The following is a 20,237-nucleotide window of genomic DNA, read 5'->3' on the forward strand; positions in this document are numbered from 1 at the left end:
GCTGGGCTTATCCACATTAACACAATAAATATATTTCAAATCAAATAAACAAAAAATGTCAAGCATTATTCCTCAAGAGCTACACTAGACTGTTAGGAAGATAAAAAGAAAAATTAGAAAAGCTTTGCTTTAAAGAAGCATATAATCTGATCAAAGACATTAACTACGACTTGTGAAAAGGGAAATATAATACTGCCTCTTTTATACAAAGCGCATAATATGACAACTTCAATTATCTCAGTCCAGACACAATCCAATTATATTAAATTATATTATATTAAATTATATATTAAATATAATATAATTAAATTATATTATATTAAACATACAGAATGCAGGGCACCTTCACTAAAACCCACCTACAGGAAAGCCAGGCTGTCATGGCAACCATACACCCATGCACGTACTCGTCTTGCTCTGTAAGGTACGTTTACCTCATTGACACACAAGTGCCAGAAATGCCGGAGCAACTTTCTCAGGAACAAGACAGTCACGGTCAAAGTGACTGCTGTAGAGAACACATGCTAACGTTTGTGTACCCTGATTGTAGGATAGCCTCTCAGCCTTACATAGAATGTTCATTTACTTATATTTTATACAGAATTCTCAAATTCCAACATGTGACAAAATAGCAAAATGTGTGAAGGCAGTGGAAGTACTGAACATCTAAGGGTGATGAAGGAGACCCATTCGACACGTAGTGCTACTGTGTTATCATCACTAACAACCACCAAAACATCAGTATGAATACAGTACTAAGACACATGGCTGTATGGGGAATATTAATGTAACTCAGGATATTATGAGTTTGTAGTTCAGATATTGTTATTGTGAATGATGAAAACCTGAAATCACTGAAAGTTTTGTTTTTATAGAATACTTTTTTTAAAGATAATTGGCAGTTTAAAATACATTTTTAAAATTTTCACCAGTCAATCTTTAAAATAAGCTTTATCAACTTAGCAGCACGACCTAAAAAATTTTACTGGCTATTCATTTAGCAATATTTGCAAATAAAATTTCCACACAGCTATAGAAGAAAGGTTGTTGTAAGGACACATATCATAAAGCAAAATGTTGAATACCTGATAAACTTTCTTCATCGATAACCTGAAGATTGTTGTCATTGATTTTAAGTTCTTCTAATGTAGATGGTAATCCTGAAGGAATCGCTACCAAATTGTTTCCATCCATATTCAGGCGCATTAAATTCTTTAGAAGCTTAAAAAGCAAATCTCAAAATTACTTTTTTATCTTGTCATGGTTGTACAGTCATATATATCATTTAATGGTCAGTTTGCAGTGATTACTAAAGTCTCACAAAGACAAGGATCTCCATATCCTCTCTGCCAGATAGGCGCTGGTCCTGCTAATAACATTCCCTGGTGTTTTCAGCAAACCGCATTTGGTGACTTTGCATCACACTCATACCTGTATTTTTATTTTGCCTTTATTAGGCAAGAAAAACCTTCTATTGCCACTGAATCAGTCATATTTTCCTAGATATTAGATTTTCACCTTTTCAGCAGTTGACACAAAGTTCTTTAAATCATACAATAATCTGAATCTGTCATATATGCTAAGGAGACAGTAACTTGAATCCTTTCAATGTATTTATAAACCTAAGTTTTCTATCTGTACTAAGAACCAGAGTCGTAAAATTGCACTAATTATTGTGGAAATTCTTCAAAATTAAATGCTACAAATGTCACAAACTGTTTCTAGATGGTACCCAAACAGTTTTGACTGTCTGGTGAGTGCATTTCCCCATTTGTAGTTACGTGCTCCTTGGCCAAACTAACTTGCACTACTAAAGTTGCAGAATGATTTACCTCATTGGTGCTCAGAGTCAATTTCAGCAGTTTGGAAATGGGACAGAGAATCCCAAACAAAAAAAGAGGTAATTCCCTACAGTTTCCTCTTTTTTGATCAAACACAGGAAATGTACAAGTCCCAACTGTTATTCTATCAGAAGCACAGCTAGCATGAGGCAGGACTCCAGGTCTGTGATATGATGGTAGACACCAGGTGTCTACAGCCCAGAATCTAAATGAGAACCGGAAACTGAGCTCTAAGAAGTCAATGATTTGTCCAAAAAGTAAACAGAAGACTATCCAAGCAGTTAAACTTTGATCTCCTGGAATGTAACATGTTTTACTTGGGCCTCTTTAAGCACATGCATTTATGAATATTTGTTTGTTTACACACACAGATGCCTCCTTTCTTCTGCCTTTGTTTCTCTGAAAGTCCTTGATACTCTTTTCTCTCTTTTAGAAAAGAATTTAAGTTAAATCTGTCTTTCAGTGATTTATTCTGTGCTCTTTCCTGTGTTTTCTCTTTCCCTCTTTCTCCAACCTGTCCTCATGATAATTTTCATTTGAGCCCATTTGTTTTTCCAGAACCCCCTTCTGTTGAAATATCCTTTATCAGATTTTGCAGAGAGCACAAAATAAGGAAGCTTTTGTCTTGCTGGCCTGAAAATACTAATAGCATTTCCAGATAAGTTCTCCTTTTTTCAGAAATACCACATGTACTAAGAGACCATATTTCAGCATGTTTTCAGCTGCTTGGAGGAACTCCTCTATAAATTCAAAACATTAGTTTTTTCGTTTTTACTCTTATGGGTATGTTAAGGGCAAAGCATAGAAAAAACAGCTAGAAACACGTAAAACAACAGACTATGTAATTTATACTCAATATAAAACTAGACTACAGTTTAGGAACATCAGAGACTTTCTTAGGAGAAATTTCCATTAAACCATTTTCCTTCCTTCTGCATCTCCACTTGCAGCCAGAGCGAGTCAAAGGAAAGCTGTCCAGATGGACTGTTAAAAATCAGAGAGTATATTTACCTTGAATGCTTTTGGCCCTATGCCTGAAGACGTGATGTTATTTTTGCTCAGATCAAGCCTTTCCAAATTCGGTAATCCATTAAATGCTTCATCCGGAATGGAGGTAATAGAATTGCCTAGGACATGCAGCAGTTGTGTTTTAGGCTTTTGTGCCTATAAATCCAAGTATAAGTACACAAGCATAGATAGAAAAAGAGAGCTTTATCTGGAGGAAAAGGCAATACATATAGCATGGACAGTATATATTATATAAGGAAATGAGTGTTTAGAAGAAGAAAAAAAAACAAGACTGGGACTAGATTATTTCATATGGTCAAAATTTTCATCCTAAGGATTTGTCATGCTATAGTAAATACATCATGTTTTAGATGAAGTTGCTTAAAACAACCAGGATGTGGTTTTGCTAGAAAATTCTGTTAGCATTATGCATTTTACAGCAAAAATATATTTATGGAAGGTGATATAGAAACTGATTTTTATAGTTCTTCATGTTTAACCATTACCATTTCCTAGACCCTGGACCAAAACCCTATTTTTTTTATCAAAGAAATCTAGAGCATATCACTTTTTCTGAGCATAAGTTTCCTCTAAATAAGAAGCTTAGGGAGATAATCTCTCAGATTGCCTCCAGATCTTATGTTATAATTCCTATGACTTCAGTCCATAGTATTTCCTGCATGCCTTAAATTTATGGGGTTTTAGTTAAGTATAGTAGACAATGATTTTAAACCCAGGAAATTACCCACCAGAAATGATGAGTACTGTAAAAACCATGTGGTGACCTTCCTATAAAACCAAGGAACAGGTCATTCATCTTGCATAAGACTTTAGACTTTCACAAATTGGGTTTTTTCCCCAGCAAAGCACACCTGGCATGGAAGCCACAGAAGGAGGGGGCATTGCTGAAGCACGAGGCTCTGGGTATGAGAGGAACTCCTTAAGAGGTCATGAGAACGTGATGGTAGGAAGGCCATTACACCAGAAGTGTCCTATTACAGACTGGCCATCCTGGACCAAGGTATCAGACTGTGTCTTTTGTGTATTTATTTACATGATTACTTATTATTTCTATGGTAGTTTATGTCCCCCAAGACACATCTGAAACCCCACTCAGATTCTCTCATCCCTACTTCTTCAGAGCCACCGCCAGCATGGGCCTTATCACTCAAATGAATACCCAGGCTCATCCACTAGCCCAGTCTCCCTACCAGACAGCCTCACACACATATCCATCCTGCTATTCCTCCACTCAGATCTCTTTCTGCCCTGTAAGAATATGGGCAAAAGGTCTGGACTACTCCATGTCTACTTCAATGGCTAAAACAAGGGGGAAAACAGCAGGAACTCTCCAGTATTACTGGCAGGAATGTCAAAGCCAGTTTAAAGAACTGTTTGGTAGTTTCTTACAAAGTTAAATATGCTTTTATTATATCACTCGGCCATCCCACTCCTGGGTATATACCCTAGGGAAAAGATAACTTAGGTCTACACAGACCTCTGTATATGGATGTTTATAGAATCTGTGTGCATGGTTGCACCAAACTGGAAATAACCCTTATGTCTGGCTGGTACCTGTGGTCCATCCAAACAACAGAACTCAAAAGTAAGGAGGAATGAGCTACTGGTGAACACAACAACGTGGGTAGCTCTTTGAAGTATTATAATAAGTGAAAGAAGCCCAACTGAAAAGACGACATATTGTATGATTCCATTTCTGTGACATACTGGAAAAGGTACTGTGGAGACAGAACACATCAGGGCTGGGGAAAAGAGGAGCAAGAGGGGATTTGGGGAGGTGAAGGAAATGTTAGATCCTGATTTGCTAGTGACTACATGACTATATACATTTGTAAAAATTCAAAGAATTACACACTAAGAAGTTTTACTATATGTAAGTTGTACCTCATACAGCTTACTTAAGAAAAAAGTCAGCGGGAAGTCATGATTTGCTTTGTACCTAACTGCTGTTCTGCAGTAAATGCCTGTCTCTGCAAAGCTGATATGCTTAAAGATTGTGAAATTGGTCTGTTTGAGGTCAATTTATATTATGAAATTAGAATATAACGTTCATAGGGCAATGAGAATTAAGCACGGAAAAAAACAAGACGTCAACATTTCTTACCAACAAGCTCCAAACTTGTTATCTCTGGTGCTCTCAGTGGTGGTATCTGTGTGAGGTCAGCACTGATACAGGATATGGTTTTGTAGGACAGAGAGCACCTGCTCGGCAGAGGTGGGGTGCCTCTGGGAGTAGCTGGGACTCGGCGTTGAGAGGACATCCTGAAGACATCTCCTCTGATGGTATCTTCGTCCAGGTCCTCATCCTCGTCTTCCTCATCCTCTTCTTCTGCCTCCTCAGTCTCCCTTGCTGGGTTTCTGTGTTGATGGGCCTGCCTCCCTTCCCCTGCAGGTCTCTGCTCTCCCGCTTCTCTGCTCTGCCCCTCCTTGGAAGGTATCCCCCAGTCTCCACGTCTAGGGGTATTTTTCTTTTGCTCCTTCTCTTCAACTTGTTTAATTTCTTCTTCATCTTCCTCATATTGGTGTTGCTCTTTTCTCATTACTTGATCCATTTCCACCCAAGAAGGCGGCTGTTGCTTATGAAGTAAATTGTTACGTTCTCTTTGTTCTGAAGAATCACCAGAAAATTCAGTTCTGTCATTTAATGCTATACTACTGAGTAGCAAATCGGAGGCTACTGACCACGTAAGGAGAAGACAGCAGGGGCAAGTTGTGGTATTAATAAAAGGAAAAATCATAGTGAAAATGAGGTTAGTAAATATTATTCCCTCCAGATGTATGACATGAAGTGCATCTTGAAATTTTTGCTTGAATAGTTTTTTATTACTCAGTGAATTTTATTACATTTATAGTTGTACAGCAATTTTAATAACAATAAACAAACTTTATTTCAGTTTTGTAAGATGTTATAGAGACTTCTTATTTTACTTTTGAGACTTAATACTTATTTTTACTAAAGTACCATGCTACCTGGTGACTAAAGAGGGAATAATATTACCATATGTTGCAAAATGGTAAGCAGTCCTCTGTGAGATTGTAATATAATTAGATGTGATACCTTTATAATAGATACTGTTCAGTTAATTGGAATTATTGATAAATGTAAGAATTTATACAGTCAGACATAAAAAAGTAAAACAGATGTATACTTTATGGTCTTGAAATCGGCCTTTGTTTATAGATTTATTTGTCTGATTTTCTTTCAGGGCCTAAGAGCATCCTCTGAACTTTTAGAATTATAGAAAATTTTCTTCTCTTTCCCACCCAGACTCTGTACTTAAATCATTCTTACTGTTTGAGACCTATGGAAAACGTTCCAGATTTAAATGGTGTTGTAATCAAGACATATGCACAAGAGTATTTCTTATTATTCCATGATGATAGGATAAAAATACATAATAGTAGAAAGTTTATGTGCATTTGTATTTAGCTGTTATTATCTTTGGCAGAAAGTGGGGAAGACTTAACAAAGACCAGACTTCAGATTCATCCTCTGAATGAAAAGTTTTAGGGGAAAGTGAGTTCAAAACATAGATTTTCTTTCATCAAAATATAAAAATGTACTTAATCATCTCCATGCATTTATTTAATACCATACATAAATCACCCAAAGAAAGAACTTAAAATATAATTATTTGAAGGAATTACTTCAGATTTCAATTCAGTATATATTATAAAGTCTGTAAGTTATTTTATTCACATCGCTGAGAGAACATGCAAAAGGAGAATAGGAAAAAATTAGCAAAAGGAAAATAAAGCTATCATACTGAAACATTTAAAATCTTTCCTGTATATCCAAGTGGTTATTTTGGAAAAGTACCACAGCATTTCGAGAATAATAGTTCAAGTCCTTTGAAAAATGTCTGAAAATTTCTGGATCTTGCCTTTATAAACCTTATGTTTCCTCTCCAAAGGAGTCAGTTTCCTTAAAAACTTTATTTTTTTAACATTTTTAAAAATCATAATGTCTTAGTAAAATAATTGGTCGTATACACCAAAACAGTGCTTAAATACTCTAAAGTTCTTCCTGCAAGGAGACTTTTGTAGTTAACTGCCCTGTGATCCTCCTTTGTGTATAGAAACAATCTACCTTGATCATAGACAATAGAAAACATCTCTATCCCATCCCATCACGTTATTTAACACGTTTGTTTATTTATTTCATAAGCTATTGGCTAGGCCTCCCCCAAGAGTCCTTTTCTCCATCAGGTATGAGCCTCATAGGATCAGGGACAGTGAGGAGCCTGCAAGCCTCTTCTGGACCCAGCACTGCCACAAAAGAAAGCCACTGCTCCAGGCCATGGCCCTTACTCTCCTGGGATTACCTGAGCAGTGATGACCACACAGACTAGGAGAGTTGGCCTTTCTTTTCCCAAGATACTTCCCTGGGATTACCTGAGCAGTGCTGACCACACAAACTGGGAGAATTGGGCTTTCTTCTCCCCAAATGCAAACCTTTCCTCCCTTTGTTCCCATATGTTCTTCATTTGGCTTGATAATGATAAACACATTGAGTTGAATTAACTGAGATAATGCATGTAAGGAACTAAGCCGAGCTCTTCATGCATACTAAGAAATGTGAGAGCTGTTTGTTGTGTAAATTCTGTCACTACATCTGTAATGCTGAGAGTCAAAAGTGGAATGTGATCTGTTCTGAGTTTACCCATTCAAATAGGTGTAGTATTCTAAAGCCACGGTGTTTTATTTCTCTCCCCTATCATACAATTTCCCAAATAATTTCCATGTTTCCATCATTGTGCCCTAGTGACTAGTTTTTCGTAATTTAAAACTTCAAGTAGTGACAATAAAAACAGATGGAAGTTAAAGACTAAACCACATGTGATATTTTGTTTGGGCTAAAAAAATTTGTACCAGTATCAGAGCAGACAGGGCAGCATTCTCCTTCAGGTATAACTGTTCGTGAGCACAGCTGAGGGTGGCACTTGGTTTCATCACAAAGGACTCTTCCATTCGAACAAAGGCAGGTAGTGCAGGGCTCTGGAGACCATACAGCTCTGTTATACATGATCATCCCATTTGCCAAACAGTGTCCTTTCTTTTCTAGAAGAGAACAGTTAATACATTTAAATTCCTTATGTGGTTACTAGAACCCGTGAATGGAAGTGAGCCCATTGTGAAGCCCTATGTGATAGAGCCACACAAGGAAAATATTCTGAGTACATTCTTACATAGTATTTTACACATGTAACCTGAAATGCTTTTCATGTGCTCCACCCTTAATCCCTCTTACTTAGACTCTGAGAGTGACCTCCTCATGGTAACTAGACTCCGAATGGTGCTTTCATCCTGCATCTGTCAGGGTGGCTAACAGCAGCAAACAACCCCCCAAATCTCAGTTATTTCTTGTTCATGTCTTATGTCCACTGTAGATACACAGGATTCTGCTCCTTATAGTCACTCAGGACAAACAATAGGCTTCATCTCCAAGCAGGCTTCCCTGATGGCCACAGCAGTGGGAATGTGAGATTGCGAATCACACACAAGCTCTAAAAGTGTCTAATTACATTGAGCAAGGCAAATTCTGTGACTACATCTAACTTCAGAAGAGACAAAGCAGTGCAGTTCCATCACATGTCACAAAGCCAAGAGCTGGAACAGCACTAGTGATGAATGAGCCCATGTTATACCCTTGCGATATTCACGTGGAGAAGGTGAATCAGACAGTTGCTTTTGATGCTTCTGATATTGCCTCTCTTTTTTTAGAATCCTTGTGTTATTGAAATGTAATTCAAATCCCCTTTTAGAGTACACAGTGCAGTGGATTTTAGCATATTGTTTTCTCCACATACAGCATTGTAGGTACGAGTGTGGTATCTAAGCAGGCCATTAGATAGCCAATTTGAATATTAGAGGGGATGTTTTCCATCCTATCCTAATGTTTTCTTCATATTCTTCTTTTTTTGGTCTCCCCATGGCATATGGAGTTCCTGGGCCATGGATCAGATCCAAGCCACAGTTGCAACCTATGCCACAGCTGCAGGAACACTTAGCCTTTTTATCTCATTGTGCTGTGCCAAGGATTGAACCTGTATGCTGGCATTGCAGAGATGCTGCTGATCCCGTTGTGCCACAGTGGGAACTCCCATTCTATTATAACGTTATTCCTCTTCATCATCTGATGAGCCACTGTCCCCAAATTCTACCTGCAAATGAGTGGATACTTTGGATACTTGCCATAAACTAATTCCACCCATCCAATTCCTCTCTGGAAAAAAATGGATTCATGTGAGTTTTCTCCTGATTATAAAAGTACTATACTGTATCAAAATTCCAACATCATTTTTTGCAGAAATGGAAAAGTTAATCCCAAAACTCATAAGAAATTATAAGGGACCCGGAATAGCCAAAAAAAAAATTTTTTTGAAGGAAAACAAACCACAAAATTTGAGGACTCATACTTCCAGATTTCAAAACTTACTACAACACTCCAATACTCAGCTTATACCAGGCATAAGGATAAACATATAGACCAACGGAATATTGAGAGTCTAGAGGTAAACTCATATCTCTATGGCCAATTGATTTTTTTTAATTAAAATATAGTTGATTTACAATGTTGTGGCGATTTCTGCTATACAGCAAAGTGACTCATTTTTAAAATATTTATATATACACACACACACATACATATCCTATATATATATATATATATATATATATATGTTCTTTTTTAAAATATTCTTTTCCATCATGTCTGTTCCAGGAGATTGATTATAGTTCCCTGTGCTGTACAGCAGGACCTTGTTGTTTATCCTTTCTAAACGAATAGTTTGCACCTACTAACCCCAAACTCCCAGTGCATCCCACTCCTTTCCCCCTCCCTCTTGGCAACCACAAATCTGTTTTCTGTGTCTGTGACTCTATTTCTGTTTTGTAGATAGGTTCATTTGTGCCATATTTTAGGTTCCACATACAAGTGATATTGTATGGTATTTGTCTTTCTCTTTCTGACTTTCTTCACTTAGAATGATAATCTCTAATTGCATCCATGTTGCTACAAATGGCATTATTTCATTCTTTTGTATGGCTGAGTAGTATTCCATTATATGGATGTGCCACATCTTCTTAATCCATTCATCTGTCAGTGGACATTTAGGTTTTTTCCATGTGTTGGCTATTGTGAATAGTGGTGCAATGAACATAGAGGCGGATGTATCTTTTCAAACTAGATTTTTGTCCAGATATACACCCAAGAGTGGGATTGCTGGATCATATGGTGGTTCTATTTTTAGTTTTCTGAGGAATCGTCATACTGTTTTCCATAGTGGTTGTGCCAAACAGTGTAGGAGGATTTCCCTTTTCTCTATACCCCCTCCATCATTTTTTATTTGTAGACTTCTTAATGATGACCATTCTGACTGGTGTGAGGTAGTACATTATTATGGTTTTGATTTGCATTTCTGTAACAACTAGCAATATGGAGCATTTTTTCTTGTGCCTACAGGTATGGCCAATTGATTTTTGACGAGAGTACCAAGCCCATTCAATAGGGAAAAAATTATGTCTTTAACAGATGGTGCTGGGACAATCTGATATCCATATGCAGAAGATGAAATTGCCCCTTACCTCATGCCAAATATAAGTTAACTCAAAATGGATCAAAAATCTCCATTTAAGCTCTAAAACTGTAATATTCACAAAATAAAGCATGACCTTGGATTTTACAGTGGAGTTTTAGCTATGACTCCAACAAAAGTCCAAGCAACAAAAGAAAAAAAGTAGATGGACTTCATCTAAATTAAAATTTTGAGGCATTCCCATCGTGGCTCAGTGGTTAATGAATCCGACTAGAAATGATGAGGTTGTTCAGTGGGTTGAGGATCCAACGTTGCCATGAGCTGTGGTGTTGGATGCAGACGTGGCTCAGATCTGGTGTAGCTGTGGCTCTGGCGTAGGCCGGCAGCTGCAGCTCCAATTAGACCCCTAGCCTGGGAACCTCCATATGCTGCAGGATTCACCCTAGAAAAGGCAAAAGGACCAAAAAAAAAAAAAAAATTTGATGCATCAGATGACATTTTCAGGAAAGCAAAAAGAGTGTACACAATGGGAGAAAATATTTGCAAATCATGTGATGAGTCTAATATCTTAAAGAACTCTTAACTCAATAGTAGAGAGCCAGCCCAATTAAAAAACAGACAAAGGTTTACAAGGAGATCCTGCTGAGTAGCATTGAGAACTATGTCTAGATACTCATACTGCAACAGAACAAAGGGTGGGAAAAAAATGTATGCATGTAAGAGTAACTTGATCCCCATGCTGTACCGTGGGAAAAAAAAAAATAGACAAAGGACTTGAATAGACATTTCTCCATAGAAGATATACAGTGGACAATAAGCATATAAAAAACTGCTCAACATCATTAGTCATTAGGGAAATACAAATTGAACCACTGTGTGACACCATTTCACATCCATAAGAATGGCTGTATATGTATATATATATATATATATATTTTTTTTTTTTTCTCTCTCTCTTTCTTTTCAGTGCTGCTCCCGCAGCATATGGAGGTTCCCAGGCTAGAGGTCGAGTTGGAGCTAGTTCTGAGCCGCATTTGCAACCTACACCGCAGCTCACGACAACACCAGATCCTTAACCCACTGAGGAGACAAGGGATTGAACCTGCAACCTCATGTTTCCTAGTTGGATTCATTTCTGTTGCGCCATGACAGGAACTCCATGAATGGCTATATTTTAAAAATGGAAAACATTGACGAGGTTGTGGAGGAATTGTAATCCTTGTACATTGCTGGTGGGTATATAAAATGGTGTAGCGTCTGTGGGAAACATTTGGCAGTTTCTCAATAAATTAAATGTAGCATTACCTGATGGCCCAACTCCTAGGTACCTGATATTTTACTTCTGGGTACTTACCCAAGGACACTGAAAACAGGAATACAGATATAAACTTGTACACAGATGTTCATAGCTGTGCTATTCACAGGAGCTAAAGGTGGAAACAGCCCAAGTATGCAAGGATAAAACATGGTATATCTCTGCAATGAAATATTATTAAGCCATAAAAATGCAGTATTGATACACACTACAACATGGATGAACCTTGAAAACACTATGCCAAGTGAAAGATGTCAGACTCGAAAGGCTACATATTAGACCCCTTTTATATGTAATATCCAGAATAGGCAAATTCATAGGACAGAAAGATTAGTGGTTGCCTGGTACTGGAGAGTAGGAGAAAATGGGGAGCAAATCTTAATATTGTATATTGTTCCCTTTTAGAGTGAAGAAAGTGTTCAGGATCTAGAAAGTGGTGATGATTGTACAACATTGTGAATATACTAAATGTCACTGAATTGTACATTTTTAAAAATGGTTAAAATGGTAAGTTTTATGTTATGTGTATTTTACCACAATTTTTTTTTTAAATACTGTAAGACCACTGGAAAACATTTTAGGACAGTTTAGGCATGTTTATTATGTATCTTCTGTACTTTTTAATGCACATCACCCTATTACATATTTTTAAAACAGATTTGAGATCACATTATGCATATTGTTTTTCAGCCTTTTTACTTTCTATTATTATAGCTTAGATATCTTACCACTTAACTAGGGAAATTGACCTCATCATTCTTTGGTAGTTATGGGTACACTATAATTATCATTTTAGACTTCCCTGCCTCCAGGCTTTTTTCCTTCCAAACGTATTGTAAATGGGACCTAAATTGTCTATTTTCATGGTAATTGTATGTTATTTCTGTTAACTCCATGGAAATAACATCATTTAGAAGAATCTGGTTTTCTTGAGCCAATGTATGAAGTATTGCCACAGAATATTATGTTGTGCTATGTTCTTTTGTCTTTTGAAAGTTTTATGTAATGGTAACATATGTATAATATAGTTAATTTTTTCTTCCAAGTCTGGAATAAATACCAGTGTTTAAAAATGCCTAGTTGAAATCTTTGGACAGATTTCCAATCTTTTAAAACTTTAAAAATTCGTTAATTTAGTCTATATAAAGGAAATGTAATGGCTTAACTCCATTTTTGGTTGAAAATATTTAAGAACTATATGTTCACAGAATCATCTAAATCATTTATTTCTGTATCCTAGATGATCCTTCATGATAGGTTTAAAAGCAGCTTTACAAATTGGCATGTATATTACTATATTATGATTACAGCTATTTTAAATACATGGAATAGTAAACAGATTAGAAAAAAATAAACCAAAATAATAACCCATAGTTTCATAAACATGGGTGTAGGATAACTAATATTTTTCTATTTTCCAATAATCTTAGTGTATATCCTATAAATGGTTTTAAATTATTTCAAAATTTATCTGTAGATAAACCAAAAGATAGTATAATAACTTGATTTTTAAAAATATTTTCTTCTTGGAGGTTCTCTTTCTTCCTCTCTCCTACTCTTTTCTTACCTGGTAACACATTATAGCTTGATTCTACCCCAGGAACACTTAAAAAGGATTCAAATTTCTCCTCTGTGCTATAATCCAAGTTAACCATGGGAAGTGTTGCTGCTGGTGTAGCTATCATTTGCTGAATTCCAAGCTGTCTACTGGATCTGTGGGTGGGCAAGGAACTTTTTCTCAGTCTTCTATAATACATCTTCCTTCTTTGCTTTCTAGAAGTTTCTTCATTTTGTCCATAGTCAGTTTGACAAATGAGAAGCAGAAGAAAACAATACAAGCCTGAAAATTTCATGCTTGCTTTTTCACCATTTGATTTCTAAAATGAGAATGAAACAATTTAAGAGTTAGTGACTAAATTTTTACCACTGAAAATAGGCTTGTAATTACCTATATCCCTCAACGGCAGTTCTTTGAGAAATAACATACATGATATATGGGCTTTGTGCTATAGTATTACTGCCAAATCAGAATCTAGAATTTTTCTGTCAGAATCAAAGAACTTTTAGTATCTTATCTTTATTGCTAGACTAGGCATGAGCAAACTTTTTCTCTAAAGAACCAGATAGTAAATATTTTAGGCTTTACAGGCCATGCGTTCTTTGTCATAACTACTCCACTAGATCCTTGTAACTTGGAGGTAGACATATGTACAAATGGGTGTGGTCGTGTTGCAATAGAACTGTTACAAAATCAGGCAGTGGATCAGACTTAGTCCTGAGGCTATGGTTTGCCAATCCCTCTCTGGATCTATGTGTTGTAGGCTTTCAGCGGTTACTCAAGGGGTTTCTCTCCACCTGTCTGCCTAGTCATTCTGTGACTAACGTCATCCACAACTTATTTTCCCAGCTGCTCTATTTTATTCTTTTATTTTCTAGTGTTATAATTTTCTTTGTCAGGGGAAAGAAGCATGATTGCACCATACAAAAATTATAGCAAACTAGCATGAGTTATAAAGAGGTAGGAGGTACAAAGAGTAATTTTAATTAGCTGGTCTCAAGAGCAGCTCAGGGCATTGCACAGAGAAATAAATACTTTTTCAAGCATTAAACATGGAGTAGCACGGGACAGCTCTCTGGCAGTCAAAGATGGACACCCATTTACTGCCTGGAAGGGGTTCCTTCTCAGGCTGAAGCCCAGGGTGGGGTCCCAGGCAGAGCACCACAATCTTCCTGAGCTGGAAAGACAAAACCTGGGGTCCTGAGGGTGGGGCCAGAGTGGCAAAGTTTGCAGGGAAGTCCACAGGGAGAAAGCCTTCCAAAGATATCAAGTCTTCAACTAAGTACTGGTTAGCACTTTTATGTGAGTGAAATACTCAACACTGAGGAAAGGCAAAAGGAAATAATCCCTTGGGCTAGAAAAGGTTGGACAGAGTCTGTGTGTCCACCAGTCATAGTGGAGAAGTGGTACTGCTGCAAAAAGCTGCAGGCAGAGTGTTCAGAAGGACCTAGGCATATCAGAGAAAACAGTTCACCCTACACCAACAGCTAATCTAATCCCATTTAACAGAACTAAACAACAAGCCTTCCTGAAAGGATCAAACTGTGTGCAACAGCTTAACCATGTCCCAGAGCACCCAACAAGTGTCGGAGAATCCAGCAAAAATTTACCAGGCACACAAAGAAACAAGAGGGTGTGATCCATAGTGATGAGAAAAATCCATCTCTTGAAACCATTCTGGATATGGTGTAGCTGACATGATTAAAAGTTATTGAGGAGTTCCCGTCGTGGCGCAGTGGTTAAAGAGTCCGACTAGGAACCATGAGGTTGCGGGTTCGGTCCCTGCCCTTGCTCAGTGGGTTAAGGATCCGGCGTTGCCGTGAGCTGTGGTGTAGGTTGCAGACGCAGCTCGGATCCTGCGTTGCTGTGCCTCTGGCGTAGGCCGGTGGCTACAGCTCCGATTCAACCCCTAGCCTGGGAACCTCCATATGCCGTGGGAGCGGCCCAAAAAATAGCAACAACAACAACAACAAAAGACAAAAAGACAAAAGACAAAAAAAAAAAAAAAAAAGTTATTGAAACTGGAATCCGAATGTTCAGGGGGGATTCCAGATATTTAAAGAAATCCAAAGTGAACTTTTAAAGATGTAAACTACTATGTGAAAGAGAAAAACTGCTACAAAGGATGGGTAGCACATTAGATGTTGCAGGAAAAAAATCATTAAACTTGAAAATGTAGTGATAGATATTATCCAAAATGAGACACACACACATGCATGCGCACACATACACAAGACCAGTAAAAAATCCAACAACGGAGCATCATCAAGCTGTGAGACAACTTTAAGCAGATCAATTTATGTCCATTTCCAGTCCCTGAAGGACTAAGGAGGAAGAAATATATATATGATTTTTTTTGCAAACTTGATGAAAACTATAAACCCACATATCCAAGATCCATAAACCACAAATGTAAGAAACATGAAGAAAATTATGTCGAATATTTATCATAATCAAATTGCTTTAAAAACAGTGATGGTAGTTCCCGTCGTGGCGCAGTGGTTAACGAATCCGACTAGGAACCATGAGGTTGCCGGTTAGATCCCTGGCCTCACTCAGTGGGTTAAGGATCTGGCGTTGCCGTGAGCTGTGGTGTAGGTCGCAGACGCAGCTCGGATCCCGCGTTGCTGTGGCTCTGGCGTAGGCTGGTGGCTACAGCTCCGATTAGACCCCTAGCCTGGGAATCCCCATATGCCGCGGAAGCGGCCCTAGAAAAGGCAAAAAGACTAAATGAATAAATAAATAAAATTTTAAATTTAAATTAAAAAAAAAAAAAAGAAAACAATGATGGAGTTCCCATCATGGCTCAGCAGTTAACGAACTTGACTAGCATTCATGAGGACTTGGTTCGATCCCTGGCCTCGTCCTCGCTCAGCAGGTTAAGGATCCGGCGTTGCCATGAGCTGTGGCATAGGCCGGCCGCTAAAGCTCCGATTTGGCGCCTGGCCTGGGAAATTCCATATGCCGTGGGTGTGGCCCTAAAAAGACCAAAAAAAAAAAAAAAAAAGCAAAAAGCAAACAAAAAAATAGTGATATGGAGTGGATAAGTGGATAAGCAATGAGATCCTGCTGTATATAGCACAGGGAACTATAGTCACTTGTGATGGAACATAATGAAGGATAATGTGAGAATATATATACATATATATATGTATGTATGACTGGGTCACTTTGCTGTACAGTAGAAATTGACAGAACACTGTAAATCAACTATAATGGAAAAAATGAAAATCATAAAATAAAAAATTAAAATGAAATCAGTGATAAGGAGAACATCTTAAAAGTTATCAGAGAAAGTTAAGAATAGAATAAAAGACATCTCATTTGAAACAGTACAAGCCAGAACACAGTTGAGCAATATCTTTAAGGTGTTGAAAGAAAAAAACTATCAACTTAGTTTTTGTTTTTTTGGTTTTTTTTCTTTGCTTTTGCTTTTTAGGGTCACATTCGAGCTATATGGAGACTCCCAGGTTAGGGGTCGAATCAGAGCTACAGCTGCTGGTCTATACTACAGCAACTCAGGATCCGAGCCGAGTCTTCAACTTATACCATAGCTCACAGCAACGCTAGATCCCTAACCCACTGAGCAAGGCCAGGGATCAAACCCACAATGTCATGGTTCCTAGTTGAATTCGTTTCTGCTGCACTATAATGGGAACTCCCATTCTTTTTTCTTTTTCTTTTTTTTTTAAGAATTCTGTACCCAGTGAAAATGTCTTTCAGAAACACAGCAAAAGGAAGACTTACTTTGACACAGAAAATCTGAAGGAATTAATCACCAGCAGAATTGCACTACAGGAAATCTAAAGTAGATGGAAAATTACATCAGATAGAATTGTGGATCTAGAAAAAGAATGAAGACCATAGAAAATGGCACATATGTAGATGAATACTCTTTTTATTTTTAAATCTCTGTAAAAGGTAATTGACCGTTTATGGAGTTCCTGTTGTGGCTCAGCGGTAACAAACCCTACTAGTATCCATGAGGATGAGGGTCCAGTCCCTGGCCTCAACTCAGTGGGTTAAGGATCTGGCATTGCCATGAGCTGTGGTGTAGGTCGCAGACATGGCTTGGATTTGGTGTTGCTGTGGCTGTAGTGTAGAACAGCCGCCACAGCTCTGATTCAGCCCCTAGCCTGGGAGCTTCCCTATGCCATGGGTGCAGCTCTAAAAAGACAAAAGAAAAAAAAAAAGAATGGTGGATGCAAGAAAAGTAAATATACTGTCGTAATGTTCTTATACTATAAGCAAAGTGCAATATTAACTGAAGGTCAACTGTAATAAATTAAAGATGCATAGTATAAGTACTAAGGTAACCACTAAACAAACAAAAAAGTTATAGCTAATAAGTCAATAAAGGAGGTAAAGTGGAATGATAAAAATGATCCAGAATATACTACCTGTAAATTATATTAAATGTGAATTGATTAATCGCCACAATTAAAAGTCAGACACTGTCAGATTGAATGTTTTTAAATTAAAACCCAACTCTGTGCTGCCTATAAGAAACTCATGCTAAAGATAAAGATACAAAAGAATCAAAATTAAAAGGATTAAATATATATACTTGGTAATAGTAATCAAGAGAAAAGTGGGTGGAAATAAGAGCTACAATTTGTTTTTCTCATGATGGCCCATAAGAGATTTAAAAATAAAAGCCATGTTAATACAGTTTTCTTTCTCCTGAGTTCTTAATGTTTTTTTATCATTTCTTTTTAACATATGTTAAAGTTTATAAAAATAATACATAATTTTTAAAAACTCAAAATGTGTTTTGAGTATAAAAGACAAGTTGCTTTACCATAATTCTTAGTTTAGTACAAAGGTAAGCATACTTTTTCTTCAGAAGGGTCCAGAGTAAATATTTTTAGCTTTGCAGTCCAACAATCTCTGTTGAAACTATTCAACTTTGTTACTGTAGCCAAAAATAGCCATGGATAAGAAGTAAATGAATGGTCACAACTAAATTCTGATGAAACTTTGAAAAACAGTATTTGGGCTATGGGACATAGTTTCCCAATCCCTAGTTTAAGTGTATCTTTCATGACACCTTCTAAACAGATATGAACATATGTATTTAAGCATAAATGGAATTGTTCAATATATATTATGCTGCAACCTGTTTTCTGTCCATTCAGTAATAAATTGTGGTTATATGGACATATGCTTTATTTTTATTCCATAAATTATGTAATTATGTAATAAATAATTTGGTGATGGATATTTAATTTTTTCCAGTTTTTCTCTATTATAAAGATACATGTATCTTCTGGAAATATGTTTATATTCTTAATCGTAATTTTTAATTTACAAATAATGTAATACTAGTTTATTGTTTTTGAACTCCATTGTCCATTGGGTGTATTTTTGGATGTAATTTGTCATAACTGAGAGGAAGGTGCTAGTGGTACTTACTGGGTAGATGCCAGGGATGCTACTAAATAAATAAAGGCATCCTCCTATAAGTCTATAAGTTACTTTGGCAATGTTTATTGATATACTTTGAGGCCATGGTATAGATATATACACATTTAGAATTGTGTATTTCTAGTGCTTTTATCATTAGGTACTTTTTCTATCTCTAGTAGTGTGTTTTGTTATTAGATCCGCTTTGTCTAATAACATAGCAGGTTTCTTTTTGTTAGTGTCTGCTTAAATACATTATTGTATCATTTTACTTTATACTTTTTATATTTTCAACATACTTTCTTTTAGCATATTATATTTAGTGCAGTATGATTTTTATCTTTTAATTGGAATATTTAGTCTATTTGTATTTAATGTAACACTTGATATGTTTAGGTTGAAATCTATTTTCTGACTCTTTGCTTTCTATTTTTCCTGCCTGTTTTGTGTTCTTTTTTCCCATTCTTGCTTGCTTTCTTTTTAATTGATTGCTTAGTTTTTAGTATTCCATTAGTAATTATACACTTTTGCTATTCCATTCTTTGTGGAGATTACCACATACATCCTTGATTTGTAAAGTCTAATATAAATTAGTACCTTTATCTCTTCCTGTACAATGCAAGGGCCAGGAAAGCTTTCCATACCTCATTCTGGCACATATACTACTTTTGTCATATATTTCAATTGTTTATATATGTCAAATCCTCAAAAGATTATGATGATGATGATTTTATGCTCAAAAGTTCATTTAGATCAGGCTCTCTCAACCTTAGCATTATTAACATCGGGACCAGATAATTCTTTTGGGGGAGTAGGAGGATGCCTTTATTTATTTAGTAGCCTCCCTGGCTTCTACCCAGTACATACCACTAGCACCTTCCTCTCAGTTATGACAACTAAAAAATGTCTTCAGGAGTTCCCGTTGTGGCACAGTGGTTAACGAATCCGACTAGGAACCATGAGGTTGCGAGTTCGGTCCCTGGCCTTGCTCAGTGGGTTAACGATCTGGCGTTGCCCTGAGCTGTGGTGCAGGTTGAAGACGTGGCTTGGATCTGGTGTTGCTGTGGCTCTGGTGAAGGCCAGCAGCTACAGCTCCGATTCAACCCCTAGCCTGGGGACCTCCATATGCCGCTGGAGCAACCTTAGAAAAGGCAAAAAGACAAAAATATATATATATATATATATATCTTCAGACATTACCAGATATATCCTGAGGGATGGAAGGATTCAGCCTACCTCCAGGTAAGAATTACTGATTTAGGCCTACCTAAACATTTATTCTTTTTTTTTCCTCCTTACTTCCTACATTTCCAACCTTCTATCAGGATTATTTTCCTTCTAATTGAAGAATGCCTTTTAGTAATTCCTTTAGTGCAGGAATACTGATGACCAGTTCTTTTTTGTTTGTCTGAAAATGTTTATATTTTATGTTCATTTTGAAAGGATGTATTTGCTAAATATGGAATTCTAGGTTGACAAGTGTTTTCTTTCAGCCTTTTGAAAATTTCATACCAATGTCTTCTTGTTTACACATTTACTATTGAGTAGTC

The 20,237-nt window shown here is 36.9% G+C and overlaps 2 protein-coding genes across 11 annotated transcripts in view; one reads left to right on the top strand and one right to left on the bottom strand.

Annotated features, from left to right (window-relative positions):
• CENPP (centromere protein P) overlaps positions 1–20,237 on the top strand; it is a 256,672-nt gene that overhangs the window by 166,778 nt on the left and 69,657 nt on the right.
• Positions 1–20,237, bottom strand: part of ECM2 (extracellular matrix protein 2) — a 38,501-nt gene that overhangs the window by 14,606 nt on the left and 3,658 nt on the right. Inside the window, exons 2-7 of one of the 6 annotated variants that reach the window (XM_013995778.2) lie at positions 17,029–17,084; positions 13,291–13,600; positions 7,743–7,931; positions 4,975–5,544; positions 2,853–2,968; positions 1,086–1,221 (exon numbers count right to left, since the gene is read on the bottom strand). In XM_013995778.2, coding sequence (XP_013851232.1) covers positions 1,086–1,221; positions 2,853–2,968; positions 4,975–5,544; positions 7,743–7,931; positions 13,291–13,576 — 1,297 coding nt within the window. In that variant the 5' untranslated portion in view covers positions 13,577–13,600; positions 17,029–17,084. Of the gene's footprint in view, positions 1–1,085; positions 1,222–2,852; positions 2,969–4,974; positions 5,548–7,742; positions 7,932–13,290; positions 13,601–17,028; positions 17,085–20,237 lie in introns of all 6 variants that reach the window. The other 5 variants (XM_021086992.1, XM_021086994.1, XM_013995777.2 and 2 more) reach the window with 5 other exon arrangements.

Source organism: Sus scrofa, chromosome 3 (assembly GCF_000003025.6).
Source record: "Sus scrofa isolate TJ Tabasco breed Duroc chromosome 3, Sscrofa11.1, whole genome shotgun sequence".
Classification (NCBI taxonomy): Eukaryota; Metazoa; Chordata; class Mammalia; order Artiodactyla; family Suidae; genus Sus; species Sus scrofa.